At 44.9% G+C, this 17631-nt stretch overlaps 1 protein-coding gene across 1 annotated transcript in view; it reads left to right on the top strand.

The window, feature by feature from the left end:
- Positions 1-17631, top strand: part of Gipc2 (GIPC PDZ domain containing family member 2) — a 72333-nt gene that overhangs the window by 28252 nt on the left and 26450 nt on the right. Inside the window, exons 2-3 of the mRNA XM_034500396.2 lie at positions 33-218; positions 8006-8186. Coding sequence (XP_034356287.1) covers positions 33-218; positions 8006-8186 — 367 coding nt within the window. The remainder of the gene's footprint in view (positions 1-32; positions 219-8005; positions 8187-17631) is intronic.

The raw sequence follows: 17631 nt of genomic DNA, 5'->3' as shown, positions 1-17631 counted from the left end.
CTAATGTAAAAGGCTCTTTTCTCTCTTTGCAGATCTTATTTTGTACTTTAAACACGCCTAAAATTGACATGGGGAAGCTCCTGGGCGGGCAGCTGGGTCTTGAAGATTTCATATTTGCCCACGTGAAAGGCATAAAGAAGGAAGTGAACGTTTATAAGTCAGAGGATTCACTCGGCCTCACCATCACGGATAACGGCGTTGGCTATGCTTTTATCAAGGTAAGTTTTTGGAAAAAAAAAATTAAGACAATCTTCCAGGTCAAAGAGTAATTATAAATTCTCTTTGGGGAGAGCTAGCTAGCTCAGCTGGGGTTTACAAATTGGTATCTCACTTTTATTTTCAAAGATGTTTGAAGATAACATTTTTGAAAAACTCTGAAATTCTTCCCTTTGCTTTACGCATCCTCCACTGTTTAGAACGTGAGAAGGGTGGACTAGCCCCAGGGCCCCCTCACTACTCACGGAACTGGCCTGCTCCTGTAGCTCTGAGGACTTTCTGGATGACTTTTAGAGATTTAATGTTACTTATAAAACTGTACAGTTTTTAAAAAATATTCTTCAGAGTTATCTCAATGATCTAATTCTTTTGTTTGTATACAAAAAGAGTAATATAGAGTTGTAAGGAGAAGTTTAAAATAGTATGAAAGTGAGAATAGCCAAGTAAAGATTCTGCTGTAGTGAGTACAGCCATGCCATCCCATGTGTGTGTGTGTGTCTGCTGTAATGAGTGCAGCTGTCCCCCATCCACGTGTGTGAGTGTATGAATGTGTGTGTGTGTGTGTGTGTGTGACATAATGAATACAGGTGTCCCCATCCTGTGTGTGTGTGTCTGCTGTAATGACTATAACCATGCTCATCCCCTCAGGGTGTGTGTGTGTGTGTGTGTGTGTGTGTGTGTGTGTGTGCGCGTGTGTGTGCGCGTGTGCGCGCGCGCGCGCGCGCGCACCCGCGCATGCAGGTTGGTTCAGGAACCCCTGTGCATGCTAAAATCTGTGCCTGTGTAATACAAATAGCATAGTATTTGCATATAACCTGTGTACATCCTCCTGTACAGCTTAAATCATCTCTGGATCTCTTATGACATCTATATAAATAGTTATTGTATCATGTTGCTTAGAGACCAAGGAATGTCTATGTCCAGTACAAACACAATTGTTGCATGTTCTCTTGAGGCAGCATCTTGCTACGTAGCCCAGCCTGTCTGTCCAAGCTCCTGAGCTCAGGTGATTCTCCTGCCTCAGGGTTGGTTGCTGTATTATTAGCCAGGGTTCTTTATAGTCACAGAACGTATGGAATTGTCCTGTCCAGCAGGGCATTAAACAGGGGTCTGGGGAGGTCATCTGAAAGAGAGCGGGGGGGGGGGGGGGGTAGAACAGGCAAAGACACAAAAGATGGTGATCTGTCTATAGGCTGATCAAATCGAAATTTTTACTTTTTCACACAGGGGTTATATACACAAAAAGGCAGGATGTGGGGAAGGGGATGACATGGGAGCATCGGTGCTCAGGGGGAGTACAGATATCTTCCAGAACAGAGTATCAGCTGGGTGAAGGTTCAGGGGACAGGCCACTATGACTCTGCCTATGATTCACTTGTCCCAATCTAAGTTGGTACTGTCTATCAAGGTCACCTATCTACAAGGTCTATGACTAAAGCCTGGCAACTGTCCACCAAAGCTGCCTGTTTACAATATCTTACAGCCATCTGTTCAGTGTTTCTCCACAGAGACCCGAGACTTTGTGTTAGCAGCTGACTTAGGCCTATGGCTGAATTTAGGCCTTCAGTGTATAAGCAGAGCTGCCCCTGACATGGAATGTCTCTCTATATTAAGGGGATTTATCGTAATGTCTTACAGTCTGCAGTCCAACTTACCCAACAATGGGCAGCTGTGATAGCAAGTCCAAGAATCTAGTAGTCGCCCAGTCCCACGAGGCCAGTTGTTTCAGCTGGTCTTCTGTATAAACTGGAATCCAGGTTCCAACAGATGTACTGGCCAGTAAATGCAAGCAGGCGAACGAAGAGTGAGCCTTCCTTCTTCCAGTGTCCTTAAGTAGACCTCCAGAAGAAGAAGTGGCCGGATTAAAGGTGTGTACCACTACACCTGGACTTGGAACTTGCTTTGTTCCAGGGTTGCCTTGAACTCAGAGATCTGCTTGCTCAATCTCTTAGGATTAAAGGTGTGTACTATCTTGCCTGGGCCTAAGCTTTTCATGGCTACTGTGCCTCAAGATCTGGATCAAAAGCGTGTGTCATCCAAGTCAGAAGCCTGTGTCTTTCAGCCGCACTATCTGGATCACAGGTGTGCCTTGCATTTCTGGATTGTAGTTCACTCAGATGTAGTCAAGTTGACAATCAGGAATAGCCACTACAGCTGCCTTAATAGCAGCTGGCTTACACAGACTGCTCACCAAACACCAGGCACTCTGCATGCATTTTTGTTTAACCTTCACAGTAATCCTAGTTTGATTTATTTTGATTTAATTTTATGTGTGTGGTAGCGCCTGTGGCAGGGTGTGGCTTGTGTGTGTGTGTGTGTGTGTGTAGGCCAGAGGCTGATGTCAGATGGCTTCTTTAGTCACATATTTTATGTTTTGAAACAAGGTCTTTCACTGAATCTCGAGCTCACAGATTAGGTTAGGATGGCTGTTAGGTGAGCCCTTGGGATTGCCTGATCCGCCTTCTCATTGCTGGAATTGGAGATGCACGCCAGGCTCTTTATGCGGCTGCTGGAGATCTAAGCTCGGGTTGCATAGCACAGACTTTGGCAACTGAACTGTCTTCCATTCTCACAGCAATCTGATTTTATTGGCACAATGTCTTTTTAAACTTCCAGCATAGCACATTAAAAAAACGAACAAACAAACAAAAAAAACCGCACAGTTTAGTGAATGTTCACATTCTAGCACCAGTGCAGTGGTGTAAGATCCATAGGGTCATAGGAACTGCATGTCTGCCACCCCAAAGGCTCCCTTGTGCACCCTTCCAGTGACATCTGCCCTGAAAGGTGGTACCCACTGCCACTTGCTTCTTGAGATCTACAGAATCATGCATTATGTACCTGCAGCCTCTACCTTTTTCAGTGTGTCTTTGCAATGTGTCCATGATGGGCAGTATCACCAAAATGCAAAGATAGGATGTGGACGGTTAAATAGCTTGGCCAAAATTATAATGCTGGGCAGGTTCGGAATTTGAGCCCAAGGAGCCTGACTCTAGAGCAGGTATTTCTATGCACTGAGCTATGGGCTTTGTGCAGCACAGCACAGTTTATTACGGCCTTCTTTGCTGGTGCACCGGCATCACTAAAGAAACAATTGTGGGGAAGTTATCTTAGCGGTAGATGCCTCTCTAACTGCCTGCTCAGTTATTTTTAGCGCTGCAGAAGATAGAAATGCACTGGAGGTGGAGTGGGTGACCAAATGGAAAACCCTTGAGCTGGGAAAGTCATGTGGGAGAGTCCAGGGGAAGTTCAGGACACCAGGTACAAGCAGCAGAGCCTGCCTACTGTCTGCAGAGGAGGGTCAGCAGCTTCCCCAGCCTGTGGATGCTTCGGATGTTAGCCTCCGACATTCCAAGCGGCTGTTTCTATTTTTTTTTTTTTTTTTTGGTCTTGTCAAACATGTGCCTGCCTCAAAGTACTAGTCACTAGTCCTTTGGGGACAGAGGGCATGGTAAGAAAGGAGGAAGTCAACACATCATCAACTTTAAAATACAGATGATAGAAATTGTATAAATTAGGTAATTTCAAAATTAAAAATTACAATAATTATAAAAACAACTTTTATATACAATTTACCTAAATGTCCAGTTTTATCATTTGCTATTTTGCTGTGTTTTTCATACACATTTGTATCTATCTATCTATCTATCTATCTATCTATCTATCTATCTATCTATTTTTCTGTCTAGAGTCATCCTTTTTACTCCTAACCACTTCAGAGTGTAACCACTAAGAACCAAAGTATTCTTCATGTTACATATACCCATAGTACAATTATGAAATTGAGAAGAATCAAACATTGGTTTGACTCAAGAAACTAATCCCCAGGGCTGGAGATGTAGTTCAGTGAGTAGAGAACTACTCTCGCATGCACAAACCTGTGGGTTCTATCCCCAGCACCGCATAAAAGAGGCCATAGTGGTACACACCTGTGATCTCAACACTCATATGGTAAAGGCAGAGTGATCAGCAGTTTCAGGTCTGGGCTGGAGGGATGGCTCAGTGGTTAAGAGCACTGACTGCTCTTCGAGAGGTCCTGAGTTCAATTCCCAACAATCACATGGTGACTCACAACCATCTGTAATGGGATCCAATGCCCTCTTCTGGTGTGTCTGAAGAGAGCTATAGTGCACTCATATACATAAACTAAATAAATAATGCTTTAAAGAAGTTCCAGGGCATTGTTGGCTCTGTGGAGAGTTTGCAACCAGCCTTGTTTTGAGCCCTGGTCTCACCACAAAACAAGAAAAAACTTAACTCTAGTCCACGTTGGTTTTCTTGGTTATTTTCCCCGCCTCCCCTGCCCTCTGTAAGTCCAGTGCAGCATCCTGCTTTCTGATTGTTCTTCCACATCTCTGGAATAATCCCTTAGCTTTTTCTAGGGTTCTCCTTAGTCTACTATTTTCCTTGATTTAAAAAAAAAATAGTGTGTGGGTATTTTTTGTGTACGAATCTCTGTGTATCATGTGAATGCCTAGTGCCTACAGAGGCCAGAGGGGGTATCAGATCACCTGACCTGGAATAAAGATGGTTGTCAGTGCCATGTGGATGCTAGGAATTGAACCTGGGTCCTCTGCAAGAGCAGCCAATGCTCTTAACCTTTGAGCCATCTCTTCAGTCCCTAATCTGTGACTTTCTGATGTGTTCTTATATTGAAAGACAGGCTACACTCTTTGGAGCAGGGAAATTGCGCAAGTTCTGAAGATTCCTCAGGGGACCGCTTTGGAAGGGCCAAGATGAGGGAAAAAGTTCTTTAGGTTCTTAAGTGGATATAGAATAATATATTCTATGTATACTAGCAAATAATGTTTGTCTTTCATTTTTCTTGATACTTTGGACCAGATAGCACCCTGAGCAATATTATTAATCTTTGTTCAGATACTATATAATTGTTAAAACACAATGTATTTCATAAGTTTATATCTATTGACATCTCTTTGAAATAATAATTAAAAAAAAGTGTTCACATGTGTATAGATATATGTGGAGGCCAAAGGCCAACATCAGGTGGTGTCACTCAGGAGCTACCATCTTTTCTGAGACTCTCATTAGGATCTGGGCAAGTCCCAGGATTCCTTTTGCCTCAGCACCTCCAAGCTGGGATTAGACACACGCGCCACCACTCCTGACTTCTTATGTACCCATACTTGCACACATAGCCAACACTTAGCTGACTGATGTATCTCTTCTGGGTCTGGTATACTTGTTCTTTGTTGGTTTTTCTCTTCCTTCCTTCCTTCCTTCCTTCCTTCCTTCCTTCCTTTCTCCCTCTCTTTCTTTCTTTCTTTCTTTCTTTCTTTCTTTCTTTCTTTCTTTCTTTCTTTCTTCATTTCTTTTTTTTTTCTCAGCTTGACACAAACTGAAGTTATCTGGGAAGAGGAACCTAAGTTGAGAAAATGCCTTAATCAGATTGCCTGTAGACTGGTGGTTCTCAACCTTCCTAATGCTGTGACCCTTTAATACAGTTCCTCCTGTTGGGGTGATCCTCAACCATAAAATTATTTTATTGCTGCTTCAAAACTGTAATGTTGCTATTGCTATGAATCATAACGTAAATATCTGTTTTCCAATGGTCTTAGGTGACTCCTGTGAAAGGGTCAATCAGCTCCAGAGGCTGGGAGTCACAGGTTGAGAACTGCTGCCATAGGCAGATCTTTGGGGCATGTTCTTTATTAATAATTGATGGAAGAGTGTTAGCTCTCTGCGTGCACTGCTACTCCTGAGCTTCGGTTGTGTAAGAGAGCAGGCTGAGCAAGCCAGGAGGAGCAATCCAGGAAGCAGCACTTCTCCAGGTCTCTGTATCACTTCCTGACTCCTGCTTCTTGCCTTAAGTTCCTGCCTTGGCTTCCCTCACTGCGACCCACGAAGCCTAAGCCAAATAGACCCTTTCTTTCTCACTGCCTCTGGGCTTTTGTTGTTGTTATGTTTTGTTGTTGTTCTTGTTTATTTATTTTTTGACAGTGAGAGAGAGAAAGGCAGAGTCTCTTTACATAACCCGGTCTGTCCTGAACTCATTATGCAGACTAGGCTGCTTCAAACTCACAGGGATCCTCCTGCCTCTGCCTCCAGAATATTGAGAGTAAAGACATGCACCACCATTCCCAGCAGCCCTGGTCATGGTGTTTTATCACATTTCTCACAGCAACAGAACCCTTACTGAGACACCCACTGATCAGTTTTTATTCTGTTGGCTCAGGAGTTCGGGGCTCAGATCACACATCACATAGCCAGTGTTCCTACACTCTTTCACATACAGGCTGTCTTTGAGTGCTCTTCTCCAGGTTTTACCTCTCTGTTTCCCTCCCTTCTCTGCTCCATGTCTGTGGCCCACAGGTGCTCTGACTCTCTCCTTGTTGCTGCCTGGGTCTCTCCTGCTGCTGTCAGACTTCTGGTACCTACCTTTTCCCCTCTGGCCTGGGCTCTCTCTGGCAACCTTTTTATCATCTTACAGCCTGGGTGACAGTGTCTCACTGTTAATGTGACCTTTAATTCACAGGTAAGAGGCATGCATCACTTCTAAGTCTTTTATGTGATTAGGCTAATGTATTTTGTTATTTTAAATAAATGTATAGCACATGGTAAAAAACTGAAGATATGTACAAGAGCATTAAAATTTGTTTTTGTAATTGATCAAAAGAAAAGTAATGGAGAGAGGATAGTACTGGCTCCTGAGAACTGTCCTCTGATTTCCATGGACATTCCATGAAACCCCCCATACATGTGTATGCATAGACACAGACACAGACACAGACACAGACACAGACACAGACACAGACACAGACACACAGACACACAGACACACAGACACACAGGCACACAGGCACACAGGCACACAGGCACACAGGCATAGGCACAGACACATAGGAACAGACAGGCACACAGGCATAGACACAGACACAGACACAGACACACAGACACACAGACACACAGATACAGTTGAATTAAGACATAAATTAAGATTTATTTTTTTTAAAAAGTAAAAGTTAAATGCAGATTTTCAAATCCCCTACTGGCTTAAAAATAGTTATCTCACAGTGTATTTTATATTTTTTTTTCCCTTTAGATGTCAATCTTTTGTTTTACTTTGTTTGTGGAAATAATAGTGTGAACCTTCCCTCACTGATGCTGTAAAAGCTCAGTCTCACTTACTCCTGAAACATTAGCCATGCTTGTCACTCAATGGAGGTTGGTCTCCTTGGCTGTAATTACAGCATCCGTTAAGCCTTTGCATTTGTAACAGGTTTAAGCACAAAGCTGCTACACAGAGCTTAGGCTCTATGTGTCTCTTGTTGAGACTGTTTAAAAAAGACGACCCGCTTATCATGGAGCCGAAGAAATAGCTCAGTGGTTAAGGACACTTGCTGCTCCTCCAGGAGCCATGTTTGGTTTCCAGTACCATGACCCTCCATATGGATCTGATACTCTCTGTAGAATCTCACAGGGAGTTCAGAAGGATGTGATGTGGCATGTGTGGACATGCTTACTTTGTGGTGCTGTGTGTACAGAGACAGGTACACAGAGAGAAGAAAGGTGTCTCACCCCTTCTTAGAGGCTTGGGTTGGAGGATGCTGGGGAGAGATTTCCAGAGGAGATGATGACTGTGATCTAGCTGAATTCTGAATGGAAGGGAGATGAAGAATAGGTGGAGACAGGATGTCCTGCTTTACCTTCTGTTCCTAAGTGGGCATTAAACTATATTGTAAATCTGTCAGCATGGTATATCTCAGGAGCACAAGAGGTGATGACACACAGTTTCACTTGGTATCATCATTGATTTTCTTTCTTTCAGAGAATTAAAGATGGCAGCACCATTGACTCAGTTAAAACGATCTGTGTGGGGGATCATATCGAGTGTATAAACGGAGAAAATATTGTTGGGTGGCGTCACTTTGAAGTCGCTAAGAAGTTAAAGGAATTGAAAAAAGAGGAACTCTTTACTTTGCAGTTAATAGAACCCAAGAAGGCATTTGGTAAGTTTTGTGTGTGTGTGTGTGTGTGTGGGGCAGGGAGGAAGGGAGAGAGAGAGAGAGAGAGAGAGAGAGAGAGAGAGAGAGAGAGAGAGAGAGAGAGAGAGGTTTCTTCCCCTTGTTTATTTAAGAGGCAGGATACTGCTGTGTGGGGCCCTGTGCTTTCAGCTGTTCTAGGGAAGAATAGAGAATATTACAGACAGCATTACTTGGAAGGAAAGTAACTCTGGGAGGGAGAAGAAAGTTTCTCATTGAAGGACCTTTTTCTAAACCAAGTCCTGTATCTGCAGAGTCAGATGTCTGGGGATGGAGCTGGAGGCGGGGCTATGCCAACCTCTGCTGTATTGTTTCGCTGTGCTGAGCAGGGAGATTTCTGATGGGCCTCTTCAAACCACAGTTGTTTTCCAGGGACCCAAGCAGCAGAGGTTAGCTTCGTATGGAAGGGGTACTTAGCACAGTCATCCACTCTGTTTTACAGACTCAGAACACTTTCTCCTTGACATTTAGAGATTTGGGATGTCATGAAGTGACTCCTTTCGTGTCACATCTGGTTTTAGCCACAGCAGCTGTGTCTCAACTCTTACTGAAACCTCCAGGTCCATCCCATGGTGTGAGAATGCGCCAGTCTCTCTTGCTACTGAACATTATTTTAATGCTTGAAATCGTCATGCACAGCGGTGCTAAAACATCTTTGGCAGAATCATCTTGGCCTGTCCTGACTCATCCCTGACCCCGCCCCCACACCCTGTATTTTTGCTGATGCCCTCATAACACAAATATTTCTTCTAACAAATATTGTCTCTAACATTGTTTCCTCAGGGCAACTGTTGACATTCCATATTGCCCTCCCCCTTCCAGTGAGTGACAGATCACCTCTGTGTCTGTGGAATTAGAAAGTATTCCCTGCTACCAAATGACTCTTTCTTTGTCCGTTAGTAAAATGCAATGGGAATTGTGTTGTGTGTCGGAGACAGTTCCACTGGGAGGCTGGAAGGAGGATGCCTGTGGCCTCATTGCTTCTCAGAGACCATGGTAGGAGCTCACAGTGGCGCTGCTAGACTCCTGCCTGTGCAGCAGCACCTATGCCTTTCTCCCCTGAAGAAGGCCAGGCAGGCCCAGGCCTCTCTGCAGCAGCCCCTTTCTATACAGCTCTTCTGATGTTTGCTCTTTACACTGATGGGAGTCGGGGGCTTCACATACGTTGCCTTATACAATGTAGACTCTTTGTAAAGCAAAGCTAGTCTCTGTTATAACTTAAGAAATGGAGCTTCTTCCTATGTTTATCTCCAATACTGTTTTGTTAGGGTTTTATTGTTGTGAAGAGACGTGATGACCACCATAACTCTTATAGAGGGAAACATTTAATTGGGGCTGGCTTACAGTTTCAGAGGTTCAGTCCATTATCATCATGGCAGGAAGCATGGCAGCATACAGGCAGACCAGTGTTACGCTTTGATCTGCAGGCAGCAGGAGACTGTCCCCTGGGCATGGCTTGAGCATATATAAGACCTTAAAGCCTGCCTCTACAGCACCACACTTCCTCCAACAAGGTCACACCTACTCCAACAAGGCCATGCCTTCTAATAGTGCCATTTCCTATGGGTCTTTGGGGGCCATTTACATTCAAACTACCGCAAACACAATCTGTTTTTCCAGAGTCAGTCTTGTTACATTGTTTCCTATTGTATGCACTTTTGTTGTTACAGTTGTTTCTGTTTTTGTGTTGCCACTCAAGCTGCTTTCAGATTCACTTATATCAGAGGATGGTCTTGAACTTCTGATCCTCCCCCCTCCCTTCCAAGTGCTGGAATTACAAGCATCTACCATTGCATTCAACTGTTGTATACACAGAAACCCTTGGAGTCCCTGTGTCTATATGGGATGTTGTTAATTTGGGTGCCGGATGGCTGATAGTCTCAAGTCTTCCTAGGGTCATTGTGCTTAGTCATACTGTTCTATGATTAAACCCTGTTTTCCTTCCTCCAGTATCAGAGATGTATAATAAATATACTTATGTGCTTAGCCTCTCTAGAACCTTCTCTGGAACCTCATGGAGTCCATTGGCACACTGAGGAAAATTCCCTGAGCAGGATTTTTCTAATAGGAAGATAATGTGTTAGAGACCACGCTCTGTTGGTGTGGGGTTGGGATATCTGCAGGTTGATTTTGGAGCAGTGGCTGGGTTTTACTCCATGAACTGATGGTCTGCAGGTATTTTTCCCTTCAGTGGGCTGATCCTTTACTGTGGCCCCAGCCTGGGGGTCTCTCTCAGAAGGAAGCCCTGCCACTCAGCCACCTTCTGACCCTGGGTTCTTGTTGCTCTGCCTTTTGTCCCTGGAATAATATAAAGTTATTTGTTCTTTCTCTGGCTTTTCCCCAGTGTACAGTCTTTGTCAGGAAGGCAGGTCTCTCGGTTCTCTTGGTCCCAATCTTATCATCGGTGTGTTTCCTTCTTTTCTGCATGTATTTTCTAGAACGATCATTGACTTAGGGCCAGGAACTCATTTTTTTGTCTTTTTTTCCTTTCTTTTCTCAACCCCTCCCCCCATCTCTCTCTCTCTGTCATGTCTTAGTCAGAGTTTAATTGCTGGGAAGAGACACCATGATTATGGCAATTCTTATAAAAGAAAGCATTTAATTAGGGCTGGCTTATAGCTTCAGGGGTGTATTCTATTATCGTCATGGCAGGGAACATGGCAGCACTCAGGCAGGAATAGCTGAGAGTAATACATCTGGATCTGCAGGCATCAACAACATTTGGCATGGCTTGGGCTCACCTCAAAGCCCACCCCCACTGACACACTTCCTCCAATATGGCCACACCACCCAATCCTTCTCAGGTAGGGCCACTGCCTTAACATTCAAACATATGACTCTATAGGGGCCATTCTTATTGAAACCACCACAGGGATGAAGGTAAACATATTCAATTGCCTGTTTTGGGGCCATATATGAAGTTCTTGGATTCTATGTCTAGAATGTACTAATAGTCTAGCTTTTATCTGGTCATGGTAGATGTCAGGAATAGGAACATACTGGTACATTTCTTTCAACAGGTTCTTTCCGAGCCATTGGTGTGTGCTGGTTTTAGAGTGCTAGGTAATGATATTGACCATCTATCAATGGCTTACTGTATACCATCTCTGGATTGTATGCTTGGTGTATGCTAAAAGCCAGATGTACAAGCGCTCCTATCTAGTGAGATGGGATGAACATGACAATAAATCAAGTGAACGATTGGTGTTGAGGTGCTAAATACTGTAAGTGTGAAAGCAGAAGTAAGGTGTTGAGGAAACATTCTGGGGAGGAGGGAGGAAGGGAAGGAGGTGCTGAGGGTTGAGTCTGGGGCCTTGCTCATGACAGGTAAATGTTCCTCCTCTCAGTTATATCTCCAGCCCAGGAAAAATCCTGAGAGAAGGGTTTTGAGCTACGTCTGAGAGGTGGTCAGGTGCTTGCTCTGTGTACTTATTGGAGAAAGGTGACCCAGGGAACAGGAGCAGAATGGACTCAGTACAGAATGCCGTTGTGTATTTGAGAATGCTGCACACACCAGTGTGTTGGAAATGAAAGCCGAGTCTCAGGAGAGCCCACATTATCAAAATGCATATCTGTGAAGACAAAGAGTGGTTCATGGAGAGCCCAGGATGGGGTTCAAGAGCCAATAGCATGGCGGGCCCTGGATTTCAGAATGATAGTTGGAGACTGTATCAGACGAACATACAGGGTTTGAGGTTGAAGTCAGGAAATCAGAAAGATTGTGTTGCATTAGCTGTGGAGAAGACAGAAAGAATCCTGAATTAAAGCTGAGCCCGTGGGTGTGGAGAGGAGAAATGCTTTGGAGAAACAACTGAGAGTGTGCAGGAACCATTTGTGGATACAAACCTCTTTCCATTTCCATCCTGGGGCAGATTTGACTCCTCATAAGATTGTCGAGAGAGAGTTATTTATAATTCAAAGTAGGCAAATGCCACAAGACACGGTTTCGGATCAATCCCAGGACACACTAGATAAACACCCTACAACCGAGCTACCTGCCCAGACCAAGACAGAACTTTTATTTAGAGAGTTGACTGTCAAGTGTTTAGTACATATTCCTAAACATTATGAGGGCTGGATTGTAAACTGTTGAGTGCAGAGGTAAAGGACTGAGACATTACAAATAATCAATAGATTTGTGTGTTGGTTGAGGGATTCTTTGAGATGGGGTGAGACAGGGAAGATGTAGAAGGAGACAGGGAAGAGAGATGAGAAGTATAGTTTGGGATCTCATGTGCTTGAGATCTATGAGACAGTTCAGTTGGAAATGTGTGAGGCTGTGGGCATTAAGAACTGAAGCCTAGAAGAAGGGTTTTATGATTGACTGACCTACAATACTCTGGAAAAAAAAAATCTATTCATTCGGAGTGAAGACTAAGGACAGAAACCAGCTTCATGGGAAACGCCTGTGTTGAAGGAAAAGGAGTTAGCATAGTGAGGATGGCCAGACAGGGGAAGGCTGTAGGTGGCAGTCGCTCATTCTTCCTAAGACCAGATCCACTGGGCTTTCCTGAGTCAGCGCTGGGGCTTGGGGAGGAGTAAAGGCCACTATAAAATGTATTCTTGGGATCATTTGTGCTGGTCAGCAGTCCAGCCACTAGTAGGGCCAGCCACAGTGTGTAGACTACAAAATAGAGCAGAGTTGAAAACACCGGATGTCTTCGGGTTTCTATTGTGTGAAGAGACACCACAACCATGGCAACCCCTATAAAGGAAAGCATTTAACTGTGGCTGGCTTATGGGTTCAGAGGTTTGGTCTATCATCATCATGGTGGGAAGCATGGCAGCCTATAGGCAGACATGGCGCTGGAGAAGGAGCTGAGAGTTCTACATCGGGATCCACAGCAACAGGAAGAGAGAGTGACACTGTTTGGCTTGGGCTCTTGAAATCTCAGAGCCTAAATCCCAGAGACACAACAATGCCACACGTACCCTGACAAGGCACTCCTAATCCTAAGTGCCGCCACTCCCTGATGACTAAGCATTCAAATCTGTGAGCTGATGACTAAGCAGTCAAATCTATGAACCTCTGGGGGGCGTTTTCATTCAAACCACCACAATGATCTCAAACTTCTGATTCTCCTGCCTCTACCTTTCAAGTGCTGGAGTCACAACTGAGTACTAACATGCCCTGTTCCTGCAGGGCTGGGATTAGAACCAGGGTCTCACGTGTGCTCCATAACACCATATTGCTCTAACTGAACTCCGTTCCCAGCCCCAGGGAAAACTTTGTTACAAATATGGGTGTGTTTCAGTTATGTATGTTTGTTTGTGTGTATTGATGGTACATGTTGTATATTACTGTGTATCCATTTCTCACGGTGACTCACCGCAAAACCACAGCACTTACAGCTTCTAGGCTGGAGGACTTCCCCTTGGAAATGGGAGGTGAACCTTTCCCCATACCTGACATGATTTCCCCTGGTTAGCTGCTATCTGATCCGCTTTTCTTTCTTGAGCCAGAGCTATCGGTGCCCTGGTCACTGGCAGCCGTCCAGCCCTTGTCGAGCGTTGGCTGGAACATCTCTAAAGATATTTTTTAGGTCTTGGCTTGTTTCCTTTCTCCTGTGCCAGTGTAAAGGGACATAACTTTCACAATGAGCTCAACCCCTGCTCCTTGTAAACCCAGACTGTCCCCAGCTGTGAAATGACTCTTGAAACCAGACCAGACTGACCGGTTCCTTTTCCCAGGAGACCTTTGAACTGTAGGAGATAACTGGTGGGGGCAAGGGGCTTTGGCTCCATTTTGTTTAAATGAGTCTTAACTGGTTTATCCTGGAGCATCTGCCCCATGCGTGACTTTTACCCTTTGAGCAAAGAGGCTCCCAGAAGTCCTGTGTTTTCCCAAGTCAGAAAGGGAGTTGAGAGGAAATGGTTTCCTCTTAATACATCCTCGGGTTAGATTTTTTTTTTTGGGGGGGGGGGCATGTTTAGGTTCTGCAGTAGGTCTGCTTTTAGAGGTGTCCATTCTGCGATGTGTACCCATCAGAATGGGATGTTAAGTATGTGGAACCATGTGGTTAGCCCTTGGAGTGACATAGCAGGACATGACACAGTCCTGCGTCAACTTGCTAAGTGCTCTCTTCAAATGCTGCCTGTAAACCTGAGGAGATAAATGTTCCTTCCGTTGTTACATAACGTGCTAAACTTCAAACATTAAAAAAAAAAAAAAAAAAAACCAATGGGAGGCAGAGACAGGCGGATTTCTGAGTTCGAGGCCAGCCTGGTATACAGAGTGAGTTCCAGGACAGCCAGGGCTACACAGAAAAACCCTGTCTCACACAAAAAGAAAAAAACAAAACAAAACAAAACAAAACAAAACAAAAAAACAAAAAACCCTACATTCCCTTCCTCCTCTCCTTAGGGTATTACTATGTAGCCCTGGCTGGCCTGGTGCTCACTATGTAGATGAGGCTAGCCTCAATTTCCTGGCTTCTGCTTCCTAAATGCTCCTATTACAGAGAAGCCACACAGATCTTCAGAAGATGATTTTGACAATTCATGCTATGATTAGTGTAAAAAATTCAACTACAAATGCTTATGGTTGTTCATTGTATACACTGCACTCTACAAAGTACCCTGGACAAATATGAAATAACTGACAAGAGACGAAATGAATTCTTAGATCTGTCACTCTGCCAGGTGCTGGGTGTGTGGTGAGTAAATGCCTTAGCCTTTCTGTGCCTGGGCTTACCTATTCCAGAAGAAAAGATGTTGATAGAGTTCACCACATTAGGCTGTGGTGAAGGTCACATTGGAAAAGTTGTACAGTAGTCCTTGATGCATCGAATCTTCAATAATAGTTAGCTGTTATCACACAGGTTAAGCATCCCTTACCTTAAAGTCTAAAATCAGAAACAATCCCTAACTGACAGTTTCTGAGCACCAGGCTTGAATAGGAAAGGGAAAATCCATACCTGACCCAATGGGATGGGCCACCACAAGAACACAGGCACACCAATGTTCACAGTGGTCTTCAGGTTGTGCTAGAGGCATATGAAACATCCATGAAGTTCATGTGTCCCCAGGGTACCCCATTATACACAGGTAGGTATCCCCAAATCTGAAAACCTGATAGCTGAAACGCTTCTGTCCCCAGGATTTCAGACAAGGACCTGTGCAGTCACTGCCAGGGCATAGCTTTTCTGCAAGGAGTAATTTTAGCAGCAGGGGAAGTTACAGGAGACAGGGACAGGAGAGCTGGTGAGAACAGACACTTGTTAAAAGCTGGCTCTGTCTCGCCTCAGATCAAATGGTGGGAGATAGCAGTATATTATGGTAGAAGCTATCATTCACTTTTGTAAGGGATCTCTCTCTGTATGTATAGATGTGTGTGTGTGTGTGTGTGTGTGTGTGTGTGTGTAATACATGTGTGAGTGAGAGGGATGTGCACATGTGGAAATCAGAGGAAGACAGTGAATATCATATCTCTTATACACTCGGCCTTGTTTCTTGGAACAGGGTCTCTCACTGAACCCAAGGCTCAGTTTCAGCTAGGCTGGCTGGTCACTGAGCTCCTGGGCTCTGCCTGGCTCTGTCCCCCAGCCCTGGGGTTTGAGGCGTGTGCAGCCATGCTTGGGCCTGTCGATGGACTTTCTTTTCCTCAGGCTCCTCTCCATTTCCATCCCTGCAATTCTTTCAGACAGGAACAATTATGGGCCCAAGTTTTGACTGTGGAATGGTCCCATCTACTTTCATAAGTATGTTCTAAGCAAGAAACCATCCAATCCCCACAGTCATTCCGAATTAAAGCTGTTTTCCCAGGGCTTCTGCGAGGAGGAGGTCGCAGTGACCAGAGCCTGCTTCCTGACGACTGCTATGCTGAGTCACTGCTGTCCTCCAGGAGTTAACATTTACACAAAGAAGCAAATACACTAAGACTTGACTAATCTTACTAATAGTAATAACACTTACTGGATGTGTGATTGAAGTACCTTAGGATGAAGGGGAGGATGAAGGGGAGGATGAAGGGGAGGATGAAGGGGAGGATGAAGGGGAGGATGAAGGGGAGGATGAAGGGGAGGATGAAGGGGAGGATGAAGGGGAGGATGAAGGGGAGGATGAAGGGGAGGATGAAGGGGAGGATGAAGGGGAGGATGAAGGGGAGGATGAAGGGGAGGATGAAGGGGAGGATGAAGGGGAGGATGAAGGGGAGGATGAAGGGGAGGATGAAGGGGAGGATGAAGGGGAGGATGAAGGGGAGGATGAAGGGGAGGATGAAGGGGAGGATGAAGGACTCTGAGACAAGACACTGATGTTTGCATCTTTTCCTTGATTCTTTTTTTCCCTCTTTTCTTTTTATTGGTTATTCTGTTTATCTACAGTTCAAATGTTATCTCCCTTCCCAGTTTCCCCTCCACAAGCCCCTATCCCCTTCTCCCTCCCCCTGCTTCTATGAGGGTGCTCTCCATGCTTCTGTGAGGGTGCTCCCCCACCCACCCACCCACTCCTGCCTCAGCGCCCTAGCCTTCCCCTACCCTGGGTCATCGAGCCTCCACAGGACCAAGGGGCTCCCCTCCCAGTGTTGTCATATAATGCAATCCTCTGCTACATATCTAACTGGAGCCATAGGTACCCCCTGTATACTCTTTGATTGATGGTTTAGTCCCCAGGACTTTGGGGGGTCTGGTTGGTTGATATTATTGTTCTTCCTATGGGGTTGCAACCCCTTCAGCTCCTTCAGTTCTTGCTCTAACTTCTTCATTGGGGTCCCTGTGCTCAGTCTGATGTTTAGCTGTGTACATCCGCATCTGTATTGGTCAAGCTCTGTCAGAGCCTCTCAGGGGACAACTATACCAGGCTCCTGTCAGCAAGCACTTCTTGGCATCAGCAATAGCATCTGGGTTTGGTGTCTGCAGATGGAATAGATCCTTAGGTAGGGCAGTCTCTGGATGACCTTTCCTTCAATCTGTGTTCCACTCTTGCATTTACTTTTGACAGGAGGATTCTGGATTAATATTTTTGAGGAGAGTGCCCCATCTCTCAACTGGGGGTCGTGCCTATATGGTCTCTACAGGTTCTATCTCCCCTTTGGGTATTTTGGTTAATGTCCTCTCTGTTGGGTCCTAGGAACTTCTTGGGTCCCAGGCATCTGGGACTTTCTAGGGGCTACCTGCAGTTCCCTCTTCCCCACTGACCTGCAGTTCCCTCTTCCCCACTGCTACATACCTGCTTTCAAATTCCTGACCCTCTGTATGTCTCCCCCATCTCCTCCCATATCTGAACTGGATACCCTTTTCCCCTTCCCCTCCTCTTACGTGTGTTCTTTTGTGATTGGGTTATCTCACTCAGGATGATATTGTCTAGTTTCATCCATTTGCCTGAGAATTTCACAAAGTCATTGTTTTTAATAGCTGAGTAAATGTACCACACTTTCTGTATTCATTTTTCCTTTGAGGGACATCTGGGTTGT

Source organism: Arvicanthis niloticus, chromosome 4, assembly GCF_011762505.2.
Source record: "Arvicanthis niloticus isolate mArvNil1 chromosome 4, mArvNil1.pat.X, whole genome shotgun sequence".
NCBI classification, from domain to species: domain Eukaryota; kingdom Metazoa; phylum Chordata; class Mammalia; order Rodentia; family Muridae; genus Arvicanthis; species Arvicanthis niloticus.
This window is presented reverse-complemented; position numbering and strand designations above follow the sequence as displayed.